General features: G+C 41.5%; 1 protein-coding gene across 4 annotated transcripts in view; it reads left to right on the top strand.

Annotated features, from left to right (window-relative positions):
- TAMM41 (TAM41 mitochondrial translocator assembly and maintenance homolog) overlaps positions 1-12,292 on the top strand; it is a 53,229-nt gene that overhangs the window by 26,757 nt on the left and 14,180 nt on the right. For 3 of the 4 annotated variants that reach the window (XM_059387907.1, XM_059387906.1, XM_059387908.1), the window contains one exon: positions 4,380-4,525. In XM_059387907.1, the coding sequence (XP_059243890.1) occupies positions 4,380-4,525 (146 nt within the window). Of the gene's footprint in view, positions 1-4,379; positions 4,533-12,292 lie in introns of all 4 variants that reach the window. The other variant, XM_059387909.1, reaches the window with a different exon arrangement.

Here is a 12,292-nt window from a genome sequence, read left to right as displayed (position 1 = left end):
CCAAAAAAGAGAGCTATAGACCGATATCCTTGATGAACACAGATGCGAAAATACTCAACAAAATACTAGCCAATAGGATTCAACAGTACATTAAAAAGATTATTCACCACGACCAAGTGGGATTTATTCCAGGGCTGCAAGGTTGGTTCAACATCCGCAAATCAGTCAATGTGATACAACACATCAATAAAAGAAAGAACAAGAACCATATGATACTCTCAATAGATGCTGAAAAAGCATTTGACAAAGTACAACATCCCTTCCTGATCAAAACTCTTCAAAGTGTAGGGATAGAGGGCACATACCTCAATATCATCAAAGCCATCTATGAAAAACCCACCGCAAATATCATTCTCAATGGAGAAAAACTGAAAGCTTTTCCGCTAAGGTCAGGAACACGGCAGGGATGTCCATTATCACCACTGCTATTCAACATAGTACTAGAGGTCCTAGCCTCAGCAATCAGACAACAAAAGGAAATTAAAGGCATCCAAATCGGCAAAGAAGAAGTCAAATTATCACTCTTCGCAGATGATATGATACTATATGTGGAAAACCCAAAAGACTCCACTCCAAAACTGCTAGAACTTATACAGGAATTCAGTAAAGTGTCAGGATATAAAATCAATGCACAGAAATCAGTTGCATTTCTCTACACCAACAGCAAGACAGAAGAAAGAGATATTAAGGAGTCAATCCCATTTACAATTGCATCCAAAACCATAAGATACCTAGGAATAAACCTAACCAAAGAGACACAGAATCTATACTCAGAAAACTATAAAGTACTCATGAAAGAAATTGAGGAAGACACAAAGAAATGGAAAAATGTTCCATGCTCCTGGATTGGAAGAATAAATATTGTGAAAATGTCTATGCTACCTAAAGCAATCTACACATTTAATGCAATTCCTATCAAAGTACCATCCATCTTTTTCAAAGAAATGGAACAAATAATTCTAAAATTTATATGGAACCAGAAAAGACCTCGAATAGCCAAAGGGATATTGAAAAAGAAAGCCAACGTTGGTGGCATCACAATTCCGGACTTCAAGCTCTATTACAAAGCTGTCATCATCAAGACAGCATGGTACTGGCACAAAAACAGACACATAGATCAATGGAACAGAATAGAGAGCCCAGAAATAGACCCTCAAATCTATGGTCAACTAATCTTCGACAAAGCAGGAAAGAATGTCCAATGGAAAAAAGACAGCCTTTTCAATAAATGGTGCTGGGAAAATTGGACAGCCACATGCAGAAAAATGAAATTGGACCATTTCCTTACACCACACACAAAAATAGACTCAAAATGGATGAAGGACCTCAATGTACGAAAGGAATCCATCAAAATCCTTGAGGAGAACACGGGCAGCAACCTCTTCGACCTCTGCCGCAGCAACATCTTCCTAGGAACAACGCAAAAGGCAAGGGAAGCAAGGGAAAAAATGAACTACTGGGATTTCATCAAGATCAAAAGCTTTTGCACAGCAAAGGAAACAGTTAACAAAATCAAAAGACAACTGACAGAATGGGAGAAGATATTTGCAAACGACATATCAGATAAAGGACTAGTGTCCAGAATCTATAAAGAACTTAGCAAACTCAACACCCAAAGAACAAATAATCCAATCAAGAAATGGGCAGAGGACATGAACAGACATTTCTGCAAAGAAGACATCCAGATGGCGAACAGACACATGAAAAAGTGCTCCATATCACTCGGCATCAGGGAAATACAAATCAAAACCACAATGAGATATCACCTCACACCAGTCAGAATGGCTAAAATCAACAAGTCAGGAAATGACAGATGCTGGCGAGGATGCAGAGAAAGGGGAACCCTCCTACACTGTTGGTGGGAATGCAAGCTGGTGCAGCCACTCTGGAAAACAGCATGGAGGTTCCTCAAAATGTTGAAAATAGAACTGCCCTATGACCCAGCAATTGCACTATTGGGTATTTACCCTAAAGATACAAATGTAGTGATCCAAAGGGACACATGCACCCGAATGTTTATAGCAGCAATGTCCACAATAGCCAAACTATGGAAAGAACCTAGATGTCCATCAACAGATGAATGGATCAAGAAGATGTGGTATATATACACAATGGAATACTATGCAGCCATCAAAAGAAATGAAATCTTGCCATTTGCAACAACATGGATGGAACTAGAGCGTATCATGCTTAGCGAAATAAGTCAAGCAGAGAAAGACAACTATCATATGATCTCCCTGATATGAGGAAGTGGTGATGCAACATGGAGGCTTAAGTGGGTAGAAGAAGAATAAATGAAACAAGATGGGATTGGGAGGGAGACAAACCATAAGTGACTCTTAATCTCACAAAACAAACTGAGGGTTGCCGGGGGGAGGGGGTTTGGGAGAAGGGGGTGGGATTATGGACATTGGGGAGGGTATGTGATTTGGTGAGTGCTGTGAAGTGTGTAAACCTGGTGATTCACAGACCTGTACCCCTGGGGATAAAAATATATGTTTATAAAAAATAAAAAATTAAAATGTAGTGAAAAGAGATGCCTGGGTGGCTCAGAAGTTAAGCATCTGCCTTTGGCTCAGGCCATGCTCCCTGGGTCTGGGGATTGAGCCCCACATCAGGCTCGCTGCTCAGCAGGGAGTCTGCTTCTCCCTCTACCCTTCCTGCCTGCTCTGATTTCTCTCGGTCTCACGTTCTCTCTCAAATAAATAAAATCTTCTTTAAAATAAAATGAATAAAATAAAATGATAGTGAAAATAAGTTTGCCCATATTGGGGCAGCTTGTTACAACTGGAACTCTCTTCTGCTCACTGCCCTGAACAGACCTCATGTCACAAATGTTGGATTGCAGAGGCTGTTTTTATGTTTGTTTTCCTAAAGCTTGTAGTCCTCAGCTGCTTTCCACGAAATTGTGCTTTAAGTTGGTCCTCTGAACCTTTAAAACCCACCATACTTTATTCCTTACTGAAGTACATAGTATTGGGTATCAGTATTTTTTCTAGAACAAAGCGATAGTTTGGTCTAGTAATATCTGTTGTGACACATAATAATTTCAATTATTCCCTCCTCTCCTGCCCACCCCACCCCCCGAGAAAATGAATTGGCAAGGGTAACCATATGTTTGGGTTTGCCCAGTTTTTACTTATCCTGGTATGATTATCCATCACGCCCACTTCACCCTCAAAAGCGACCTGTTCAGATGATGAATTACACTGTCACCTGATGCCTAGGAATTTGTTAGCACCCGGGGTACCTGCCTACTCTTACTACCTCACTGTTTTCCCAGATGACTTTCTACCTGTCAGGAAGGTTTCATCACCGTGCTCTTACCAGCCTTCACCTGGGAGGCCCTCACATGCACCCAGCCTGTTTGGACATGGTTAGCCCAGTAGGGCTTCCCTCAAGTTTTCACATTTCCTTATCTTTTTTCCTCTGCATCTTGCCGATAACTGTCAATGGCATAAGCAGGCCAGGGCACCTCAAATTTGTGTCAGAATTGGCTCTTTGTCTTTCAGAACTGTTTATTCTGCAGCTCAATTCATCCCACAGGCAAGTGTAACATTCCTCATTTCTCACCACTTGCGATGTAAAACATGGTATCTGCTTTCAAGAATTTCATCTTAAATGTAAACCTCTTAATAGGAATCTTTTTTTTTTTAAGAATATGGACTTCTTTTTTTTTTTTTTTTTAAGATTTTATTTATTTATTTGACAGACAGAGATCACAAGCAGGCAGGGGAGATGGGGAGGGGGGGGAAGCAGGCTCCCTGCTGAGCAGTGAGCCAGATGCAGGGCTTGATCCCAGGACCCTGAGACCATGATCTGAGCTGAAGGCAGAGGCTTAACCCATTGAGCCACCCAGTGGCTAGGACTCTTAATGCTCGCTGCTCTTGTCCTTATCAAATATGATAGATAAAGTTCTTTATATTCATAAAGTACCTCAAAGCCCTTGCACAAACACACCAAAGAGGTTCAAGCCAAGTAAGCAGTAGCAAGGACACATCCAAGATGACACAGCCATCAGCTCCATGATTAGTCACAGAATTTTGCTCACAGGATGGAAGATTATAAGTATAGGTGCATTTGCATTGGAAAAACAAAAACAAATCAGTTTCTCAATGGTGATTACCTTTTGCACTTAGGTAACTGCATTTTAACCAGAAAAAAGAGCTTTATGATTTGAGAGGCTCTGTTTGCCCCTGAACAAGTGCCTGCATTTCTTGGGTAATGTATTAGTCACAGTTTTAAAGAGGAAAGGCAAATGATTTGAATGTGGGATGCCACCATCTTGAACTAGCATAGGATGAATATGGGGCTGTAGTTTTGTAGGTCAGGATGTGGACTCTCAATGGAAAATTTGTTTTTCCATTTGTTTTAACCAGGCGACTTTCGGATGGTGGTTGGAGAGGATAAGACAAAAGTGTTGAATATTGTGAAGCCCAACATAGCCCACTTTCGTGAGCTCTATGGCAACATACTACAGGAGAATCCTCAAGTGGTGTATAAGATCCAGCACGGCCGACTGGAGGTAAACTGTATGTGAGAAATAATTTATATTGTTTCTAAGGCAAGAGCTATTCTAAGAGGAAGAAGGGTTAGAGCAATATGATTAGTGTGATAACATTTACAGTTTATAAAAAGTAGGTTTCATATGTAAACATACTAGTCCATGTATTTGGAATAATGCCAAAGGTAACATAAGAGACAAGTAATAAGAGGCCACCTTTGGGAAAGGGAACAGGGGCTGATGTGGGAAAGGACCTGTCTTTACCATGTATATCTTTTTTGCCATTTGAAATTCTTACTATATGTACTGATTACCAGTCAAAAACAAGTGAAAATAAATTCTCAGATTCTTCATTCCCAAACCCACTTGCCTCCCCAGACGTAACCTTACTGACAGTTCAGCATATATTCTCCCAGATCTCTTTTTGTGTGCATTTTTGTATTTATTTGTACATATACACATGTATGAGTTTGGTCTTTGTTTGTTTGGTTTGGTTTTATGTAAATGGGCTCTCACATATATTTTTCTGATGCTTATTGTTTTCCTCACTCGTTGGGTTTATTATATCTTGGCTTTCCTTTTGATACATCAAATGAAACTTTCTTCCCGAGTATCTTTAAAAATTATATATATAAATATTTTAAAGATTGTATTTATTTATTTGAGAGTGAGAGCACAAGCAGGGCAAAGGGCAGAGGGAGAATCAGAGTCCCTGCTGAGCAGGGAGCCTGATGCAGGGCTTGATTCTGGGACTCTGGAATCATGACCTAAGCCAAAGACAGACGTTAACCGATTGAGGCACCCCCAAAAATTATATTATTAAATATTTGAAAGTAAATATTAAAGAACTCTTCCTTTGAGGAAAGTATTTTGAATTTAAGATTTTTTAAAACTCTGGAAACCACAGTTATTTTTTATGTTTATCACAAAGAACACTCTTCCTCTTCCAAATAATAGGGGCAACTAATTTTTTTTTTTTAAGATTTTATTTATTTATTTGACAGACAGAGACCACAAGTAGGCAGAGAGAGAGAGAGGGAAGCAGGCTCCCTGCCCAGCAGAGAGCCCGATGTGGGACTCGATCCCAGAACCCTGAGACCATGACCTGAGCCGAAGGCAGTGGCTTAACCCACTGAGCCACCCAGGCGCCCCTAGGGGCAACTAATATTATATTAAATATAGAATCAATGGAATTTTTACAACTGAAAGGGAACCTTGAAAAAAAAGGAAGTATTTTTTTAAAAAAGAGAGAGTAACATGAAATGCCCAGAATTTTGCAAGTTTTTTAAACTTTTTACTTTTCTCAAAGAAATGCAAGCACATGGTTTAATAACCAAATGGGACCTCAAGGTTTATAACAAAAAGTAACAGTTCCCTACTTGGCAACTTCCTGCTTCACAGTGCTTCTTCCCAGAGGCGACTGCTTTCATCTCGTTAGCGGTCCAATGTTTACCTCCATGTTTCTAAACAATATGATGTCACTGTTATTTGTTGATTTTTTTTTCTGTTTTATACTTTATTTTTGTCCTCCTCTGTGGAAGATGAAGATTCTCTTACTCCCTTTTGTCACTCCCATCAACATGCTCTCACGGGTACACACTCACACGCACACACTTCCCTTCCCACCTCATTCCCTCTTGCTCCACGTACAGTTATTTCATAATTTTTGGTTAAGTTAATGTTTTCTATTTACATTATTATGAAACTTACTTTTTCTTCATTGCTGGGATACACTACTATGAAATCTTCTTTCCTGTGCAAATGTGTTTTTCTTGGAGTTAATAATTGTCTCATTTTCTTCATTTGCTTAATTTTTTTAATACCTGTCACTAATTGATACCCTCTTACAGATCTGTATAGCTTCTCTCATCATAGACCAACACATCAGGTATTTTCTGTTTCTTGTTTTTCTTGAGGGTGTTTCTTCCTGGAGCTCCGTGTGCCCTGTTCTTTCTGGACTGGTTGTTTTCTAGCCTTGTGGCACAGCTCTTCTCCTGGAGCATCTTTTCATTATCACCCTGAGGGTTCTTTCCGCCTTCTCTCCTTTCCTAGGTTTTGGTTTTCTGCATTTTTTGTCTTCTTTTTTCATGATTACGCTTTAATTTTGGTGAAATATACCTTTAGTACCTCTCTACCATAGGTTGCAAGGAAGGTAAATTTTTTGAGACCATGTACCTCTGCACATTCTACTCTTGTACTGATTGATAGTTTGGGGTACGTATTACATTCTAGGTTGGAAATAATTTTTCCCTCAGACTTTTTAAGTCACAGCATCCTTCTTCTAGTTTCTAAGTGTTGTGTTAAAAAGTCCAGTGACTTTCAGATTGCCTGTCCTTTCAGATTGCCTGTCCTTTTTTAGCTCTCAGATAGTGTTTAGGATCCTTTCCCTTTTTCCAGTCTTAAATTTCATGATGATTTGTCTTTGTATATGTGTTTTTCACTATTATTCTGGTACTTCATGAGCGTTTTCAGTCTGGAAACTCTTGAGCTCCAATTCTAAGAAATTTTGTTACTTCTATAATAATTTCTTCATATCCATTTTCTTACTTTGCTCTTTCTGGAATTTCTGTTAGCTGGTTGTCAGACCTCCTGGTTTGATCTTTTTAATTTTTCTTTTCTCCTTCCTTTTTCTTTGCGGTTTCTGTTCTCTTTTCCAGAAGAATTTTTCCAACTGATCTTCTAGCACCACTATTAAATATTTAATTTCCTTTGTTCTTTTTTTCTTATAGCATCCTGTTTTTGTTTTCCAAAGGCATTATCTTTCATCACCCCTTTAGTGGTCTTCATTATAATTTTTGAAGTTTTATCTTCTTCTTTACATTGTTTCTATTTCTCTTACTGTTAGAATCTGTAGGATTTCTCCAGACATCTGTAGGATGTCCAGTAGACATCATCTACTCCCTGGTTTGGAATCAGAAAAGATTGCCTAGCTGCCAACTTTTGGGAAACTGAGCAAGGGAAAAGGGCTGGGAATTTTCTTTAACCCTGAAGATATTTCCAAATTCCTCGCTATGGCCTATGAAAGCCTGCATGATCTAAGTCCTAATTGATCTCTTATCCTGGGGAAGCTTACAAGAGTAAGATTTATGGACCAAATTACAGTTCCCAGCACTACTGAGGTTGTCACTGACACCCCCCTGCTCCTTCCCGTACTACACATTCCAAACTCCCCTCACCCTTATCTAGCACTTGTGCTGGGCTAGACGAGGTGGCCCAGACCCTCATCCCTAAGGCATCTGAGACCCGGTCACATTTCCCATTTCAGGCTACGATTGCTGCCCTTTCCCTTTACCATCAAAATTGGGCAAGGGGTACTGAGAGTTGTGCACCAGCAGCTTTACCTCAGATGATCAGGATCAATTACTTCTGCCACTGTGGTGACTCCTTTCTGTGTCTGCTGGACTTTTGGCATGGGATCTGAAGAGAGCGGGTGGCAGTCATACCTTTAAGTTTAAAGTCTTGAAGTCGTAGGCATAGGAGGCACACATTTTCTGAGTGGGTCACTGGGAACAATGGGAAGCAAGGCTACCTCTTCCATCCCTTGGTTCCCAGACCTATGCATTCTACTGGTTGGGAATGAGGTACTCTGTAACAGGCATTAATTTAGGATGTGTACTGCACCCCATTCTCACCGGGTATCATCTCCAAGCTGCTGGCTTACCTGTTCTTCATTGCCCTGTCAGGATTTTTTAATGATGGAACTATTAGCATTTGGGGCTAGATAATTCTTTGCTGTATGGGCCCCAGATTTCCTCTTTTTGGGAACTGCTCTATCAGTCTGGCGGCTTTGATGAAGTATATGGTAGTTATAGTGGAGGCATGGTCCTGTGCCCGTTGCTGTAACTCTGTACCTCTTTTGCTCTAAAATGAGTGCCATAAGTGATGTTCCATAGTACAACCATGTTGGTGAAGCAGGCATCCTGTAGGCCTTGTCATGGTATTGGCCAGGTCCTGTAGGCAGGAAGGGCAAACCCATGTTCAGAACATGTGTAACTTCCAGTTAAGATGAATTACTGCCCCTTCCCAGATGGAAGGTGTCCAATGTAGTTAACGTCCACCAAGTGGCTGGTTAGTCTCAAGAGATGGTCTTATTATCAGATTCTCAGCTTTGGCTTCTGTTGCTGTCAGGATAGACTTTAACAACAGCAGTAGCTAAGTCAGCCTTGGACTAGGCAGAACCTTGTTCCCTGCCACCATGGCTACTCCTTTTATAAGCCATTGTGCCAGAGGCTTTTGAATTAACTGGCTGAATTGTTCTTTTGGTTATTGTTGATTCTTCTGTGAAGGATACTTTCTCGTGGACATTAGCAAAATACAAAGATCTTCACACTTTGTGCATGCCTCCTGTACGTGCATCCACATACCTCTTCTCCCCAGTTTTTTTTTTTTTTTTAAAAGATTTTATTTATTTATTTGGCAGTCAGAGATCACAAGTAGGCAGAGAGGCAGGCAGAGAGAGAGGAGGAAGCAGGCTTCCTGCAGAGCAGAGAGCCCGATGTGGGGCTCGATCCCAGGACCCTGGGATCATGACCTGAGCCGAAAGCAGAGGCTTTAACCCACTGAGCCACCTAGGTGCTCCTTCTCCCCAGATTTTTGTCTTTAGTCTTCCAGTATTTTTCCTTTCAGGTCTGGCCAACCAGTGAACCATGCTTCACTCCCATGGGTCTTTGTATATTCTTCCCCAGGGCTGCTTTGTCCATGTAAAGTGGATGGCCAGGTGCACTACCGGAAGCATACCCATTTGGGAGGATTTCCCCTCATTAGTGTCTTTCAGGGCTGCCCCTGAGTGAGGCTGTAATGCATCAGTTTTGGCTTGTTCATACCAAGCCAAGTCATCCCTGGAGCAAACTCATCCTTTATCCACCACATGCCAGTCATAAGGGAACCTCCATGTAGCCATATGCATGAAACAGTGGAGAAATAGGATGGCGTGCACTGGTGCAACAGTGCATAGTCGATGGTATGGGGCCTGGGTTTCCTGCGTGTGCAGCTTACTCGTGCCCTTTGGCCTTACTTATGCTGGTGTACCTCTTCTGTCTTACAGTGGATTACTGTTGAGCCTGCCTGAACTTAACAGTTGGTGAATATGAGAGATCTCAGTTCATGATGGACGGTTCTTGATGCATGGTCTTTTTTTGCTCCACGGTTAGAAGGGTCTCATATCTGGGAGCTGATTTCAAATGATGTATTGTTCTTCACTCCAGAGGGCATGACCATCTCCAGAACCCTAGCAGTCTACATTGTGATTCTCCTACTGAGAGCCCACCACAAGCTTCCTGTGACTTCTTTTTTCTTTTCTTTTTTTTTTTTTTAAGATTTTTATTTATTTATTTGACAGACAGAGATCACAAGTAGGCAGGGGGCGGGGGTGGGGGGAACAAGCTCCCCGCTGAGAGAGAGCCCAATGTGGGGCTCAATCCCAGGACTCCAAGATCACGACCTGAGCCAAAGGCAGAGGCTTAACCCACTGAGCCACCCAGGTGCCCCTGTGGCTTCTTTTTATACCAAAGATACCTTTAGCATTATGGAGTATATATGGAGTGTATGGCCCAAGTGAGGGCCTGCTTGCTCTGCTGCCTGGATCTGTTGTAGAGCTCTTTTCTGCTCTGAGCCCACACAACTGGCATCCTTTTATACCACTTCATAAATGGGTCTGAACATTACAGTCAAGTGTGGAATCTGCTGCCTCCAAAACCTGAAGAGGCTTATCAAGCATCATGCTTCAGTCTTAGCAGTAAGAGGTGCAGGATGCACAAAATTCATCTTTACTTTGGAGAGGATGTCCCAGCATGCATCAGACCACTTGGCCACCAAACTTTTCGTTGATATGGTAGACTCCTGAAACGTCATAGGGTTTATCTTCTACCCTCTGGAGTGCATTTATCTACCAGGCACTCCAGTGTACTTTTGTCTGTTGCTTACCAGGTAACAGCAGCAGCAAAGCATTGATGAAGTGGGTCAGCCCAAGATTACACGGAATGGCCACACTGTCTGGTTTCCTTGGGGGATCTTACAACACAGAATGGGAGAGTTAACAGAGCCCTGAGGCAAACATAGATATACTATTGTCTGTCTCGTGAATGGGAGCTGCTTCTGATCCTCCTTACAAATAAAGATGGAAAAGAGTGCATTCCCTAGTTTTGGCCCCATCCAGATACCTGCAGTTCTGTTGACTTGCTCTAATAGATTTACTGCATCTGGCACAGCAGATGAAACTGGGACTTCCACTTGGTTGAGTTGTGGTAGTCTGCTGTAATCTTCCAGAACACATTTGGATTTTGTGAAGGCCACACTTAAAGGAAGTATGATGGAGACCATTAGCCTTTGTATTAGTCAGAGTTCTCCAAAGAAACTGAGCCAGTAGGATATATATAGAGAGAGATTTATTTTAAGGAATTAAATTGTGGAGACTAATGAGTTTGAAATGTACAGAGCATGCCAGCAGGCTGGAGACCCAGGGAAGAGTATGTTGTAGTTTTAAGTCTGAGGGCAATCTAGAGGTAGAATTCCTTCTTCCTTGGAGACTTTAGTCTTTTTTCTTTTTTTTTTTTTTTCTTTTTTTTTTTTTAAAAGATTTTATTTATTTGACAGAGAGAGATCACAAGTAGGCAGAGAGGCAGGCAGAGAGAGAGAGGAGGAAGCAGACTCCCCACTGAGCAGAGAGCCCAATGCGGGACTCAATCCCAGGACCCCGAGATCATGACCTGAGCCGAAGGCAGCAGCTCAACCCACTGAGCCACCCAGGCGCCCCAACTTTAGTCTTTTTTCTTAAGGCCTTTGGCTGATTAAATGAGGCCTTCCTGCATTATAGAGGGAAATCTGCTTTATTCAGAGTCTGCTGACTTAAATATTAATTATATCTTTAAAAGTACTCTTATAATAATATCTGGACTAATGTTTGACCAAGCAACTAAGCACAATAGTCTAGCCAAGTGACACAAAATCAAGCATCACACCCCTGTATCCTTCAGGTATACAGATAACACTGATACCCTGCTGTTCCTCCTGAGATATGGTGTTTGTTGTTGTTGTTTTTGTAATCACTGTCTTGCATAAGAGGTAAAATGGCAGCTTCAGAGGCTTCCAGTTGGCCTTCCTTAGTATGACAGCTCTAAAATACCAACACAGAGTGTGCGCATTAGGACCACTCCTGGTACCTATTGTGTAGGATCGGGATTGAGTGGATTTGAAACAAGCCGTCATCTGATCCTACGATGGCACTGTGGAACTAGGTGGCCTTTCCTGGTTGTCCCGTCTTGGGGCAAAGAGGCCAGGCCTTTGTACACTGCATTGTCCAGTCATTGGGTCCAAGCCCTCCCTTTGGCTGAGGACAAGTCTGGTAGGGACTCTAAGAGAGGGAGTCAGCCAACTTCCCCAGCAGCTAGTAGAGTGGATACCTTGGCCCTTAAGCCAGGATCTGTGTGGTATAATGCAGCATCCAGTATCCTGTGACCACATGTGCTTTTTTAAAACATCAGCTTTATTGAGATGTAATTCACATACTATAAAATTCAGTGTTTTTTTAGCATATTCACAAAGTTGTGCAACTACCACTACAGTCTAATTTTACAACATTTCCATCACTTGAAAAAGAAATCCCACATCCATTTGTAGTTTCTATCTTCCCCACCCCACAGGTGACCACTAATCTGTTTTCTGCCTCTATGAATTTGTCTATTCTGGACACTTTGTATAAATGGAACCATACAGTGTGTGGCCTTTTCTTATCTGCTTTTAAAATGCAGTTTGACTTCCATGATTTTTTTTCAAATTCTTCTCCTTTATTTA

This window comes from Mustela nigripes, chromosome 2, assembly GCF_022355385.1.
Source record: "Mustela nigripes isolate SB6536 chromosome 2, MUSNIG.SB6536, whole genome shotgun sequence".
Classification (NCBI taxonomy): Eukaryota; Metazoa; Chordata; class Mammalia; order Carnivora; family Mustelidae; genus Mustela; species Mustela nigripes.
The sequence above is the reverse complement of the archived record's forward strand: the minus strand, read 5'-3'. Positions and strand labels throughout refer to the sequence as shown.